Source organism: Balaenoptera ricei, chromosome 3, assembly GCF_028023285.1.
Source record: "Balaenoptera ricei isolate mBalRic1 chromosome 3, mBalRic1.hap2, whole genome shotgun sequence".
Taxonomy (NCBI): Eukaryota; Metazoa; Chordata; class Mammalia; order Artiodactyla; family Balaenopteridae; genus Balaenoptera; species Balaenoptera ricei.
The window spans coordinates 175,662,684-175,676,517 of record NC_082641.1 but is presented as its reverse complement, the minus strand read 5'-3'; the positions used below and the strand labels follow the sequence as shown (position 1 = coordinate 175,676,517).

Genomic DNA, 13,834 nt, shown 5'->3' with positions numbered 1-13,834 from the left:
CAATGGTGGAATTTTAGGCACAGATGAAGAAGATGGGTTTTCCTGATGCCTCGGATCCAGGAGCTGTGGTCGACTTGAAATGGGTATGGGATAGCCCAAGGGGAGGGTTGTTCCCCCGACCCTCCCTTGGCACAAGAGTTCCACTGTTTGAGAACGAAAGAGACTCTGTGGGAGGAGGAGGGGGATTCATCCACTCATTCAACAGATATTCATTGAGAACCTACTATGTGCCAGGCTCTGCTGTAGGCACTGATGATACAACAGAGACCACTGGACCCTGATGAGCTGCCCCTCTAAGGGAAGACAGACAATAGGTGAAGAAACAAATCCTGGAAATGTAGTGACAAAGCCTATGAAGAAAAATAACACAGAGTAAGAGCTCAGAAAGTGGCAGTGGGAGGTTATTTTTGATGGCCTCTCAGAGGAGGTGACATATAAGCAGAAAGAGAGGGAGGAAGTTGACTAGCTACCTGGGGGATCAGTGTCCCGGGCAGAGGAGATGGCAAGTGCAAAGGCCCTGGGGCATGCACTGTAAACTGAGCTACTCCTCTTGTCCCATCCTGTGGGGACCCCAGGAAAGAGGTGACCTCAAACCCAGATAGTACCAAAGATGTAGCTAGATCTTTTTATATATATATATAAATTTATTTATTTTATTTATTTATTTTTGGCTGCATTGGGTCTTCGTTGCTAAGCGTGGGCTTTCTCTAGTTGTGGCGAGCGGGGCCTACTCTTCATTGCAGTGCACGGGCTTCTCATTGCAGTGGCTTCTCTTGTTGCAGAGCACAGGTGCTAGGCACGTGGGCTTCAGCAGTTGTGGTACGCAAGCTCAGTAGTTGTGGCTCGCGGGCTCCAGAGTGCAGGCTCAGTAGCTGTGGCACACAGGCTTAGTTGCTCCGCGGCATGTGGGGTCTTCCCGGACCAGGGCTCGAACCTGTGTCCCCTGCATTGGCAGGCGGATTCTTAACCACTGTGCCACCAGGGAAGCCCTGTAGCTAGATCTTAAGGAGGACTTCCCAGTGGTCAGGAAGGGGGCATCTTTCCCACGGGTAAGATGGTGGGCCTTGGACCTGTCAAGCTCTCTGGTAGCTCCAGACCCTGGAGTGATGGACAACTCCTCTGACAGGCCCTACTCCCCTGTTCTCAGGGTCAAATCCAAACTGCTGTCCACGGCCCACAGGTTCCCACTTGGTCAGTCCCTCCTGGCTTCCCTGGCCTCATCTCCCCCCAACTTCCCCTTCACTCACACCTATCCAGCCACACCAGCCTCTCTGTTGCTCCCCAAACATACCATGCTTGTTCCCACTTTCAGGGCCTTTGCAATTGCTATTCCTGCTTTGAATGCTCTTCTCCTGGATACAGAAGGCATCCTTCTCTCACTTCCTTCAAGTGTCGCCTCAAATACCACCTCCTTAGAGACACCGCCCCTACCACACCTGCTAAAATAGCCCCCCACTCCACCACCATCACACTTTAATCCCCTTCACCCTGTTTATTATTCTTCATGCCACTTGCATGGTATTATATATTGATTTAGCTGTTGACATTGTATTATATATTTATTCGATTCCTGTCTGTCTCTCCTGCAACAAGGCCAGCTCCAGGAGGGCAGGGATTTGATGACCTGGTTCATGGCTATATCTCCAATGCTTCATCATATCTGTTGACTGAATGGACAAATGAATGATTTCTAGAAAGGACCCCTGGTGGAGACCAGGGCCCATCAAGGACCGAGGAGGGGGTTCTGGGAAGCGATGGAGGGGACGGAGATGGGACAGAGCATCCATTCTCCAGACCTCTTCCTTCCCTGGGGTGCCAGGCTGGGTGGGCAAGCTGGGGCACACAACACTGTAGTGCCCATGGCCACCTGGAGGCACTGTAGTTGGTGGCAGGACCCTACCACCCTCACCCCAACTGATTACCCCAGCTTAGCTCCGCCCCACCGGCCATTTAGCCCCACCTCCACTGAACACAGTTTAGTCCCTCCCCCCAAAGAGCCTGGTATAGCTCTCATGCGTCTTCATGTTAGCCCTGCCCCCAAGCATCTCCCATCCTCCTCTGGGGTCACCCAACATCACCTCTCACTGCACTCTCCCACACCCTTAGGCAATCTTGGTGAAGAAACAGGAAATCTAGAGTTTCCTAGGGGCCAGCAGGGGTGGAGGACAATCCCCAGGTGGTGGTTCCAAGGATCCTTCTTGGAAACCCAATTCAACTTCACTCCTGGTGCATTTTTAGGCACCATTCTCTCAAGCGTATACCTCTTTCGGTCTCTCGTCTCTCACTCAGCTGACTCTCTTTACTTCTTTGGGGCTCACATATCAGTTGAGCACCCAGTGTGTGTGGCCTGATGCTTGGTCCTGAGCACACTTCCCATCCCCGCCAGTATGTGGGTCCTGAGACGGGGAAACAGAGGAGTGAGGGAGGGGACCTCACGAGGTCTCCCTGTAGCCTGGAAATCTTTCTATCTAGAGTCTGATCTCCATCCCTCCCAATAGCCCCCCTCAGGGTGGGTACAAGGGTCTGATTCTTCTCTTGACCAGGAAAGAGAAGATGCCAGGACTGTTTTTCCTCTGAGCTTCTACCTAGAAACCCTCCTAGTGTTTACACAGGCACTGTTCACACCCATGGAGTGGATTATTTAACAAGAGGGTAAATGTGTGGGCTCAGGAGCCGGACTGCCTTGGTTCAGTCTTAGCTCTGCCACTCCCAAGCTGTCTGAGCTTGAGCAAGTGACCTAACTTTTCTGTGCCTCGGCCCCCCCACCTGTAAAATGAAGGTAACAATAGCACCCGCTAGTAAGCTGCTCAGAGGATTAAATGTCTTAGCTCATTCGGTGTGCTTGAAACAGTGCCCAGCATATAATAAGCACTTAATAAGTGTTAGCTGTTATTATAATTATTTTATTATTTTGGATTCCAGCTTCCCTCTGAGATCCTGAAGATCTGAGAACTTAGGGGGCTCCCACCCCCAAGATGGAGGAGGAAAGAGGTGTGCCAATAGCATTAGAAAGCTGGGACCACCCCCCCCCCCAGCATTTTGAAAAGCCCCCCAAGCTTGCCCAAGAGATGAGGTACCACGGAGAGGGAGACGTGCTCCTGTGAAAGCATGTAGTGTGCAAGGCACCAACACACACACACGGAGGTACACGTTCGCACACACAGCCCTTGCCCCGCACACCCCCTTTTGGAGTGACTTAGGCACAGAGTGACACATGGTTACCCAAAGCTCCCACACAGCCACACACCTGGTCACCCACATTTTGTACACACCCGGGCAGACGGGCCAGAGTCATGGGGACACTGACACACACCGTCCTTTATACACAGCCACAGCTGCCCACGTACCGCTGGGATTAATACAGTCCTCACGTGCTGTCACACAGCCAGTCACACACAGATACACAACTCCCGGTCTCAGGCTCACAAGCCTTCCACTGTCACATCGGCCCTCCAAGTCACAGCCTCCCACTGTCACACACAGACTCTGCCTCAGGTACAAACACCCTCCCCCAGTCATGCCCCAAGTCACGCACGGTTGGGCACACCTGCACAGCCATACACGCAAACTCTCAGTCACACCCAGCTGTGACACAAAGGCACACACGTTTACCCAGCACCCTCCAGCACTTCACACACGTCCCCGTCAGTCACTCACACGGGAGTCCCGCCCCCTTGCCCACCTTGGGGGTGCGGGCGAGGAGTGGGGGGCTATAAAAGCCGGGCACCGCCTGCCATGATGGGGGAAGTGAAGGATAAGCGACACACAAGGCCCCCTGAAGTCCCCCCACGACCCCACTTAGCTCGAGCGAGATGGCGGGTGTGGGCTCCGGGTCACCGAGAGGTTGAGAACCCCAAAGCTGGGATCAGGTTGTCCCCCAAACCATCCCAGCTCTGAGGCCGGATCTGAAGCTCCCCTTCCCATTCCCAAAGCCAGGGTGGACGTCCCGGCCCCTCCCTCGCTGTGACGCCCCCTCCCTCGCAGCCCCGGGGGGGCTCATGGAGCCCCCAGTCCCGTTTCTGCGGGGCCCCCTGAGCCCCCGGCCCTTCTGGAGCCCTCTGCGCCCGCACCTGCCTGCCGGGCCCCTACCTGTCCGGCGAGGCCTGAACACAGCAGCAGCAGCAGCGGCAGCGGCGGCGGCGGCGGCGGGACCGTGAGCGGCCACATGACGTGCCCCCGGCCCGGCGTCCCGTCCCCCGCCCGCCCTAGCGACGCCTCGGCACGGGCACCGCCACCATGCGCTACCCCGCCCGCCGGGCCGGGCGACCCTATGCCGCCGCCTCCCCCGCCTCGCCGGCGGCTGGGATTCCGCCCCACCCCCGCCCCTCGCTCGCTGCGAGTCTTTGTTGCGGGCTCCGCCCCCCCGCCCCGCCCCCAGCTCGTCTTCGGGCGCCGACGGAGTGGGGTCTGGGGTCGGCGAAGCGGGGGGGGGGGCGGGTGTGTGTGTGTGTGTGTGTGTGTGTGTGTGTGTGTGTGGAAGCCGGCCCCCGAGAGGGTAGCTGGGGTCGCGACCCAGAACCCCAAGGCCAATATGGGGGTGGCTCATGGAGATGGGGAGTGTGAGGGGGTTCCTTCACGTGGTAGTCAATTTCACCCTCCCTGGACATTTCCTACGTTATAAATGGGGTTGGGAGAGGGATCAAGGGGCAGGGGGAGTAGGAGGGAGGCCTGGTAGCAAAGAAGAGAAATTGAGAGGCCTCCTCTTTAAAAAGCTCAGGAGTCAACAGAGAAACTGAGGCAGAGTCTGTGAAATTAGACTTCGAGGGAGTTCGACCCTGGTTCTGTCACTTCTTGGCCATGTGACCCCAGGCAAAGAGCTTTCCTTCTCTTAGGAGGCCTGTTTCCTCTTGAGGTGTTGGGGACTTCTGTGACTTATGAGTGAACGGAGCACCTAGCCAGCGCCCAATCCCCAGAGGGCATTACTACAATGAAGCGTGGAGTTGAGGACACTGGCCATGGGATGTGGGACACAAAACAGAATCTGAGCCAGGAAAGGCCTCTCATCATCCCTCTCCCTCTTTTTCCCAGATGGGAGATGATCTTTTGCTGACTCCTCAGGCCAAGCCTGCATTAGGCATGGGATAGGAGAGGGGTATTGGTTGTTGGAACCCACAAGCTCTTGACGAAGAGTGGGCTGTGGTCAGCTCGGGTGGAGGAGGGCCCTGCTTGTCCCTGCCCCTTTCCTTGCCCTTGTTAGTGCTGTGTTTCAGAACCACGGACAATGTCCTCCTTGGGATTGGTCATGGAGGAGGTCATTGTATGGTCAAGCTATGGCCTGTGTTGTGTGGTTGACATGCGTCAACAGCCCCTTAGGTCCATTCTTCACCCTTCCCCTGCTCTGTATCAGGAGAGATGGCCCCTGAAAACTACATTTCCCAGGTTCCCTTGATCCCTACAAACTACATTTCCCAGGCTAGGCTCAGGCAATGGGAAGCCTGGAGAGAGATTGGAGGACCGGAGAAAAAAGAAGCCAGGGTATTTCTCCCTCTCTCTCCAGTTTAGGTGTTTCTGGCAGTGGCTGTTGTCTCAGCCTCTGTGGTCTCAGCCCCTTTGAGGGTCCCCACCATAGTTCATTCAGCTCCTGCCAGGTGGCCGTAACTCTGGTAAACACTTCCTCCCTTTGCTGCTTCAGCCCTTGGAAGGCGGTGGCTTGCTATTTTAGAGTAGATTCACCGTGCCCTATTTGCTCTTAAAGCTTAACTAACACCTCTGTAACTAAATCCCCATATTAAATTCTTGCTATTGAACTATCTGGTGTGAGCTTTGTTTTTCTGACTAGACCCTGGCCAATACATTCAGGGCTGTAGACATAACCACAGCTGTGGTCAGTGGCACTGCCAGTGTCCTGATCATGCTGTAGTCAATGTTCTATTAAACTGTGATCTGCGCTGCCCTCAGCATCCTGGTTCTACTGGGGTCAGCACTGTGGTCTCCACTGGTCATTCTTGACTGTGCTGTGGTCAGTGTGGTGGTCACCTTCCTGGCTGTGTTGTGGCTCAGAGTCACAATCACTGCCCTGGTCATGCTGTGGTCAGAAATATTATCGTGTTGTACTGTGGTCAGGGTCATACTCAGTGTCCTGGTCGTACAGTTTGTCAGCTTCAAGATCAGCACCATGGTCAGTGCTACGATGAGCATGATGTCTGCCTTGTGCACCGTCCTTGAAGAGAGATCAGCTTCTCTAGGACCTTGTACGACAAAACTGATGGACCAGGTGGCTTGGGGTCTGGTACTGGGCAGTCTGCTTTCCACCATGTGCAGAGGCAGGGGAGAAGGGCAGTGGATCCCTGCCAACTCTCACCGGCTGGCCATTGCATTTTTTTAATTGATGCTTGGGCAGCCATTGGCTTTACTCACCTGTGACCCCTCAATGTGTCCAGCCAGAGGAAGAAACAGTCCAGGCCTTTGTTTTCCCATACTCTGCACAAGGGCCTGACATGGAGAAGATGATCAAGAAGAATTTAATGAGTAAATGAATCTAGGTCATTCATGTCTACCCATACATTTGCTCTTGCTGATCCCTCCATATATTATTCAGGGCTCCTTTGATAGCAAGTAGCAGAAAGGCAACTTGAACTGTCTTAAACAAAAAAGAATATCTATTAGCTCACATAACTGAAAAAAAAATCCAGAGGTAATGGAATTCAGGCATGGCTGGATCCAGGGGTTCTGTTATATCATCAGAATTCTGTCTCTCTCCATTTATCATCTCTACTATTCTCTACAAGGGATCCCTTTTAGCCAGGAGGTGTTAAAGATAATTCCCAGAAGCTTTTATCTGCCAAGGTCAGCAACTTCAGCAAAAAGAGAGCTTGCAAAATAATGTCTCTCATTGGTCCATCCCAAGTCATGTGCCCATCCCTGAGCCAATCATGGTTGCAGAGGAATTGATTATGTGGCTTGACCAGACCTGGCTCATAGTTCACCCCTCTGGAGCCAGAAAGTGGAGTTAGCCTCATTCAATCTATATTGGATGGAAAACAAGGGAGCGAAGGTTGGAGGGGGGAGATATGGAACTTTTACCATTGAAAGAGGGAAAAAATCCTGTGTAAGCAAAACCAAAAGACAATGAATTGACTCTCAGCACCATCCCAACCTCCTAGTGTGCGTTCCTACACTACAGAGGCTGCAAAGCTAAAAACTATGTTTTCCAGGCTCCCTTGCAGCCAGATTTCTGTACGGCAATGAGATTCTATCAATTGGAAGATTGAGATGTGGGTGGGGGAAGTGGATGGAGGTCATCTTTCTATTGTGCTGCAGCGGTGTCTAGCAAGCGCAGTTGTGGAGACACTGGGTTTTCCTGCAGAGATGTTACTGTCTTCAGTCACCAGTGTCACTAGCTTTTGTTGAAAGGCAGTTGCAAGTGACAATGATGGTAGCTTTCAAATCTCTAAATTGCAACCATGGAGATGTGCTTTTTTAAAAACACAGTTTTATCAAGATATAATTCACGTACCATACAATTCACCCTTTAGTGTACACTTCAATGGCTTTTGGTATATTACATTATTAATTTTTTAAGTTGTAGTAAAATATAAGTATCATAAAATTTGCCATTTAAACTATCTTTCTTTCTTTTTAAAAAATATTTATTTATTTGGTTGCGCTGGGTCTTAGTTGCGGAAGGCGGGCTCTTTAGTTGCAGCTCGCCAACTCTTTATTTGTAGCATGTGAACTCTTAGTTGCGGCATGCATGTGGGATCTAGTTCCCTGACAAGGGATCGAACCCCGGCCCCCTGCATTGGGAGCTCAGAGTCTTAACCACTGTGCAACCAGGGAAGTTCCGTCTTCCTTCCTTTCTTCCTTCCTTCCTCTTTCTTTCTCTCTCTCTCTCTCTCTTCCTTTCTTCCTTCCTTCCTTCCTTCCTTTCTTTCTCTTTCTTTCTTTCTTTCTTTCTCCCTTTCTCCCTTTCTTTCTTTCTTTCTTTCTTTCTTTCTTTCTTTCTTTCTTTCTTTCCTTCTTTCTTCCACACTGCATGGCTTGTGGGATCTTAGTTCCCCAACCCAGGGATCAAACCCAGGCCCTCAGCAGTGAAAGCACGAAGTCCTAACAACTGGACCACCAGGGAATTCCCTAAACCATTTTTAAGTGTACAATTCAGTGGTATTAATTACCTCTTCAGTGTTGTGAAACCATCAACACTATCTGTTTTCAGAACTTTTTCATCTCCCCAAAACTCTGTAACCATTAAGCAATAACTCCTCTTTTTTCCCATCCCCACTCCCTGGAACCTCTAATCTACTTCCTGTCTCAATGAATTTGCCTATCTAAGATATTTCATATAAATGGGAGTCACACAATATTTGTTCTTTTGTGTCTGGCTTCTTTCACTTAGCATAACGTTTTTGAGGTTTATCAAAACCTCATGGTATGGCATGTATCAGAACTTTATTCCTTTTTATACCTGAATAATATTCCATTGTATGGCTGGACCAGATTTTGCTTATGCATTATGGTGATGTATTTTTTTTATTTTATTGGCATATAGTTGATTTACAATGTTGTGTTAATTTCAGGTGTACAGCAAAGTGATTCAGTTACACATATACATGTATTCATTCTTGTTATGGTGATGTATTCTTGAAGTCAGTGGTTCCCAGTGTGTTATTCCCCACCTTCCTATGTGAATAACAGAGGCAGAAGCTCATGGAAGGGTCAATTCAGAAGTCATGTTCTATAGTAAGTCATCCAATAGGCTTAGCCCAGAGCCCCATCCTTCCGCCTTCCAACAGTTTTGTAAGCACCAGCTTCCCTGATTTTGGTCCTTATTTCCTATAGCTAAACCCTGATTGATACGTTCTTGGAATATTCATTACCCTTACCTGTTTGGAGAAAACCTTGTCATTCATGAAGTCCTAATACCCCAGGCTATGTGTCACTACCTACTCAGGGCTGCATCTCTCTCCCTCTCTCTCTCTCTCTCTCTCTCACACACACACTTTTTTTTTTTTTTTTGGCTGTGCTGCATGGCTTGCGGGATCTTAGTTCCCGAACCAGGGATCAAACCCATGCCCCCTGCCGTGGAAGTGCAGAGTCCTAACCACTGGACCACCAGGGAATTCCCTACAATTCTTTAATAACAACCACCCACACTCATCGAGCTCGCACTAAGGACTCAACACCAGGCGAAGTCCTCTCCATGCATTATTTCCTTTAATTCTTTTTTTTTTTTTAGTTGTGGCACACGTGATCTTTGTTGCAGCATGCGGGATCTACTTCCCTGACCAGGGATTGAACCTGGGCCCCTTGCACTGGGAGCATGGAGGCTTAGCCACTGGACCACCAGGGAAGTCCCTATTTCCTTGAATTCTTACAACAACCCTGTGAGGTAGGAATTATTATCCGCAATTTAAGAATGAAAAGTCTGTGGCTCAGAGAGGTTAGCTAACTTGACCAAGGCCACCCAGCTACAAACAGCAGACATGGGCTTCAAACCCAGTTCTGTCTGACTCAAAGCCAACCTATTGACCTCTGTAGCATTATACTGGGTTATTTGTTCTGCATCTTTCCTTTCCTATCAAATCCACATAGACAACTGAGGGTCAGTCCTCCTGGAGACCCCTTGGAGAGAGCGTAGATGCTGCCCTTCACAGCTGTCCCACCAGAGGGTGAGGGAGGCAGGTATTTATTCTCCAAGTCCCACGTGTCACTGTGGGAGGCCTGCTCCCAGGGGCGTCAGCTCCTCAGCATTTCTGGTTTGGCCAGAATATGAGTTGAGAAAGCCCTGAGGCTAAAGTGTGCACAGGAACCCATGAGGGCAAAGGGGGATACAGGCAGGACACCGACATCATCTGCCTCGGTCCCACTTTTCAGATGGAGGAATTGAGGCTCAGAGAAATTAAGACACTTGAGCAAGGCCACAGAGAGGGTGTACAGCAGAGCTAAGACCATAGTTTGGTTCGTGTCGGATTCCAGACACGAGGCGTTTTATGCTGTGGTTGCAGCAGTTGTTCACTCAGAAGGAGCCCAGCTGTCCTTCCATGTCCTAGGAGAGGCTCCCAAGTTCAGCCCTTGAGCCTGGGGGTTCCCCACAGACTGTCCCCACTGTTCAGCCCCATTCTTTCCTTCTCTTGGGCATTTCTCACCATGAAACTGCAGCCACCACAGGAACTCCCTCCCCTCCAGGCATCACACACACACACACACACACACACAATGACCATGTGAAAATGAGAATTTGTCCCCCAGTTGCACAGGCCTGGCCTCAAGTGAACTGACACACAAGCACACAACATGGACGTACAGTCACCCAGGGACACTGCACCCTGATAAGTGGTCCAGGCACAATGCCATGCTCAGAGGGAACAGTGTCACCCAGAACCAGCACATACAACCACACGTGACACACAGCCAGATACACGTTCCAGGCAGAAGAGCCCACAGAAACCCACACACACACCCATCAAATGGTGGAAGAACGTCAGAGGTGAAGCAACCACAGTTACCCAAGAGCCAGCGCTCACAAATACAGGTGATCCAACACACACACAGACCCCCGACACAAAAAACACCCAAACCCCACGGTTCAGACGCACGGCTCACACACACAGATTCACGTATGTGCAGATCTATAAAACAGACATAGCGTTCATACAGTAACATGCACAAACTCACAAGACAATCACACAAAACAGGGCAGGTAGTTTAAGCACAACACACAGACCCACAGAAGAGGCACACCGTTTGTATAAAACCCACCCACAGACCCACAGTTCAGACACAATCACACACACAAACACACAGTACAGGCAGACAGTTCACACACACCCACAGGGACCCATGACACAACACAGACACCCACGACACGCGAACCCCAGGCCGGAGCAGTGTGGGAATGAGGTTGTGAGAAGCGGGGGAGGGGGAGGGGGCCCAGATGACTCAGGAGGCCTCTCTGGGGGAGGAGACGGAGGCGGGAGGGCGGGTGGGCCGGCAGGCGTCCAGCGCATATGGCTCCCATTAAAGGCCTGGGAATTGAGGAATGAGCTGGCGGGACACGGAGACCTAACATCACTTCGCAGCCCTGCCAAGTCAGGAAGGAGCGAAGCCCTAATCCAAGGTTATGGGGCCGGAACTTGGCTCAGAACCACAGCAGCTCCTACCAAGAGTGGTCTACCCTGAGCCAGACCTGGCTGGGGCTCATTTCAACCCCTGCGACAGCCCTGGGAAGGGTTTCCCAGGAGAGGAAAGTGAGGGGCTCAAAGGGGTTAAGCCACTTGCCTGAGGTCACACAGCTAGCAAGTGGTAGAACTGGGATAGGAGCCCAGGTCTCTGTGCAGCTGCCACCCTAGCCCCAAGGCAGATGCACAGACTCCTCCATCTATCCGCAAGCAGAGACCGGGCACTCAATCCAGGCCCAGCCTGCACTGGCTTTGAGGCAGCCCCGTTTTCAAGTAATTGAGAGTTAGGAGTGGGGTGCCTGCACAGATGGGCAGGTTTCACTGAGTGTGACTGGGGGGCCCAGATCTAGCCTGAGGGGTCAGCATCAGGGAGTGACACCAGAGTTGCAATCCGAGGGATGAGTAAGAGCTGGCAGGGCGTGGTGGGCAGAAAGAAGAGCAGGTGCAAAGGCCCTAAGGCCACAGGGTGCAGGAGGCTAGGTCTCCTGATGAGGTATGGTGACAAGTGAGGCCAGAACCGCAGGTAGAAGGACTTGGACTTTGTCTTAGGGCCAAAAGGGAGTCTGGGGAGAGTGGTGATCTGAAAGGTACCTAGTGAGGTTTGGGCAACCAGCATGAAGATCATACTCAGGATAGATGAAAATGCACCTTCTCCCTAACCCAGAATTTCCTAACTTCTTATATACTTATACACCCTGGAGATACTTACCATGTGCAACACATGCCCAGATGTTTGAAGAGGAACAAAATGGGAAACACCTAAAAGTTTATGAGTAGGAGAACAGCTAACTCTGCTGAGGTGAGCATTTTCAAAGCAATTAAAAAAGACAAGACTAGAAATACTTGTGCCTACATGGAGAAGATGAAAAAAATCTCTGGCTGAACTAACAAGGCAAGTCGCAAAAGAACATGTTCAATATTGTACCAGCGCGAGATAGTTTAGAAACTTGCAAAATCATGTTGTACATCATCCCTGGATATAGCTTCCTGTAAGCAGTAAACATGGAGAAATAAACTGAGGTCAAAAATTCCCACAACCTAGGGAAAGGAAAAAATAGGGAGTTAGGGTTTCATGGGGACAGAGTTTCAGTTGGGGAAGATGAAAAAGTTCTGGAGGTGGATGGTGGGAATGGTTGCCCAACAATGTGGATGTATTTCATGTCACTGAACTGGACACTTAAAAATGGGTAAATGGTTTACATTTTATTTTATGTATTTTTTTTTGGCCGCGCTGCACGGCTCGCAGGATCTTAGTTCCCCAACCAGGGATCGAACCCCCAACCCTGCAGTGGAAGCACGGAGTCTTAACCACTGGACCGCCAAGGAAGTCCCTAAACCCATGTTTTTAATTCTCCATATTCATCTACCCTTGCTGGGGAAGGGAGAGGAATGCAATGGCAGAAATGTATACAGGAGGCATCAATTGTGGGTATGATGCTTTATTTCTTAGGTTGGGTGGTGGGCACATGAAGGTTCATTATAAAGTTTCTCTCTCTCCCTCTCTCTCTCTCCCCATGTATTTATATGTTTGTTGCATTTTAAGTGTTGCATATGTATGCATATTTTTATATATGCAACACTTAAAATGCAACGCTTTTGTAGCACTTACCACATGGCAGACATTGTTCTAAGTATGTGATCTATTTTAACTACTTTAATCCTCACACAATCTGACGCTGTAGGTGCTATTACTCACCCCACTTTACAGCTCTGGAGACTGAGGTTCAGAGGGGTGAAGGTCACATCTGTTATAGCAAAGGAGCTGAAACTTGGACCAGGTGGCTTGGCTCTAACCACTACACCACACCACCTCCATACACCTTCCATATTTCATTCATCAGTTTTGCCACACTTGGAATGGATCCAAGAAGAGGGTGTGTCTCCGGGGGTGGGGTGGGGGCACGGGAAAGGGCATCAGGATTTTCTGGGTGCTAGAAACAGTCTACATCATGTTTAGGGTGTGTAGACAATTGTCAAAACTCCTCCAACGGAACACTTAAGATCAGTGCATTTTATTGTACATAATGTGTGCCTGGATGAAAACAATTTCTAAAAAAGAAATAATACTCAATCTAGCAATTCCACTTTTGGAGACAGATCCACAAGAATCAAAAGCAGGGTCTCAAAGAGATACTTGCACTTTCATATTCATAGCAGCATTATTCACAGTAGCCAAGAGCTGGAAGCAACCCAAGTGTCCATCAGTGGATGACTGGATATACAAAATGTGGTCCATCCATCCAATGGAATATCATTCACCCTCAAAAAGGAAGGAAATTCTGATACCTGCTACAACATGGGTGAACCTTGAGGATATGATGCTGAGTGAAATAAGCCAGTCACAAAAAGACAAATACTGCATGATTCCCCTCATGTGAGGTCCCTAGAGGAGTCAGATCCATAGAGACAGAAAGTAGAAGGTGGGCGCCAGGGGCTGAGGTGGGAGGGCATGGAGAGTTGTTTAATGCGTACAGAGTTTCGGTTTTGCAAGATGAAAAAGTTGTAGAGATCTGTTGCCCAGCAACGTGAATATACTTAACACTACTGAACTGTACACTTAAAAATGGTAGATGGTAAATTTTATGTTATGCAGTTTTTCACCACAAAAATAAAATAAAATAAGAAATTTACCAAGGAGGAAAAAGCGTGCATAAAGGAGATTAGACTAGCATCGTGGAAAGACAGGACAACCTCTTGGTGTCCATCTGGGTCTTCCG

The 13,834-nt window shown here is 50.1% G+C and overlaps 1 protein-coding gene across 1 annotated transcript in view; it reads right to left on the bottom strand.

Moving 5' to 3' along the window:
- Nucleotides 1-4,289, bottom strand: part of OLFM2 (olfactomedin 2) — a 62,159-nt gene extending 57,870 nt beyond the window's left edge. Inside the window, exon 1 of the mRNA XM_059919839.1 lies at nucleotides 4,090-4,289. Coding sequence (XP_059775822.1) covers nucleotides 4,090-4,167 — 78 coding nt within the window. The 5' untranslated portion in view covers nucleotides 4,168-4,289. The remainder of the gene's footprint in view (nucleotides 1-4,089) is intronic.
- Nucleotides 4,290-13,834: the final 9,545 nt, after the last annotated feature.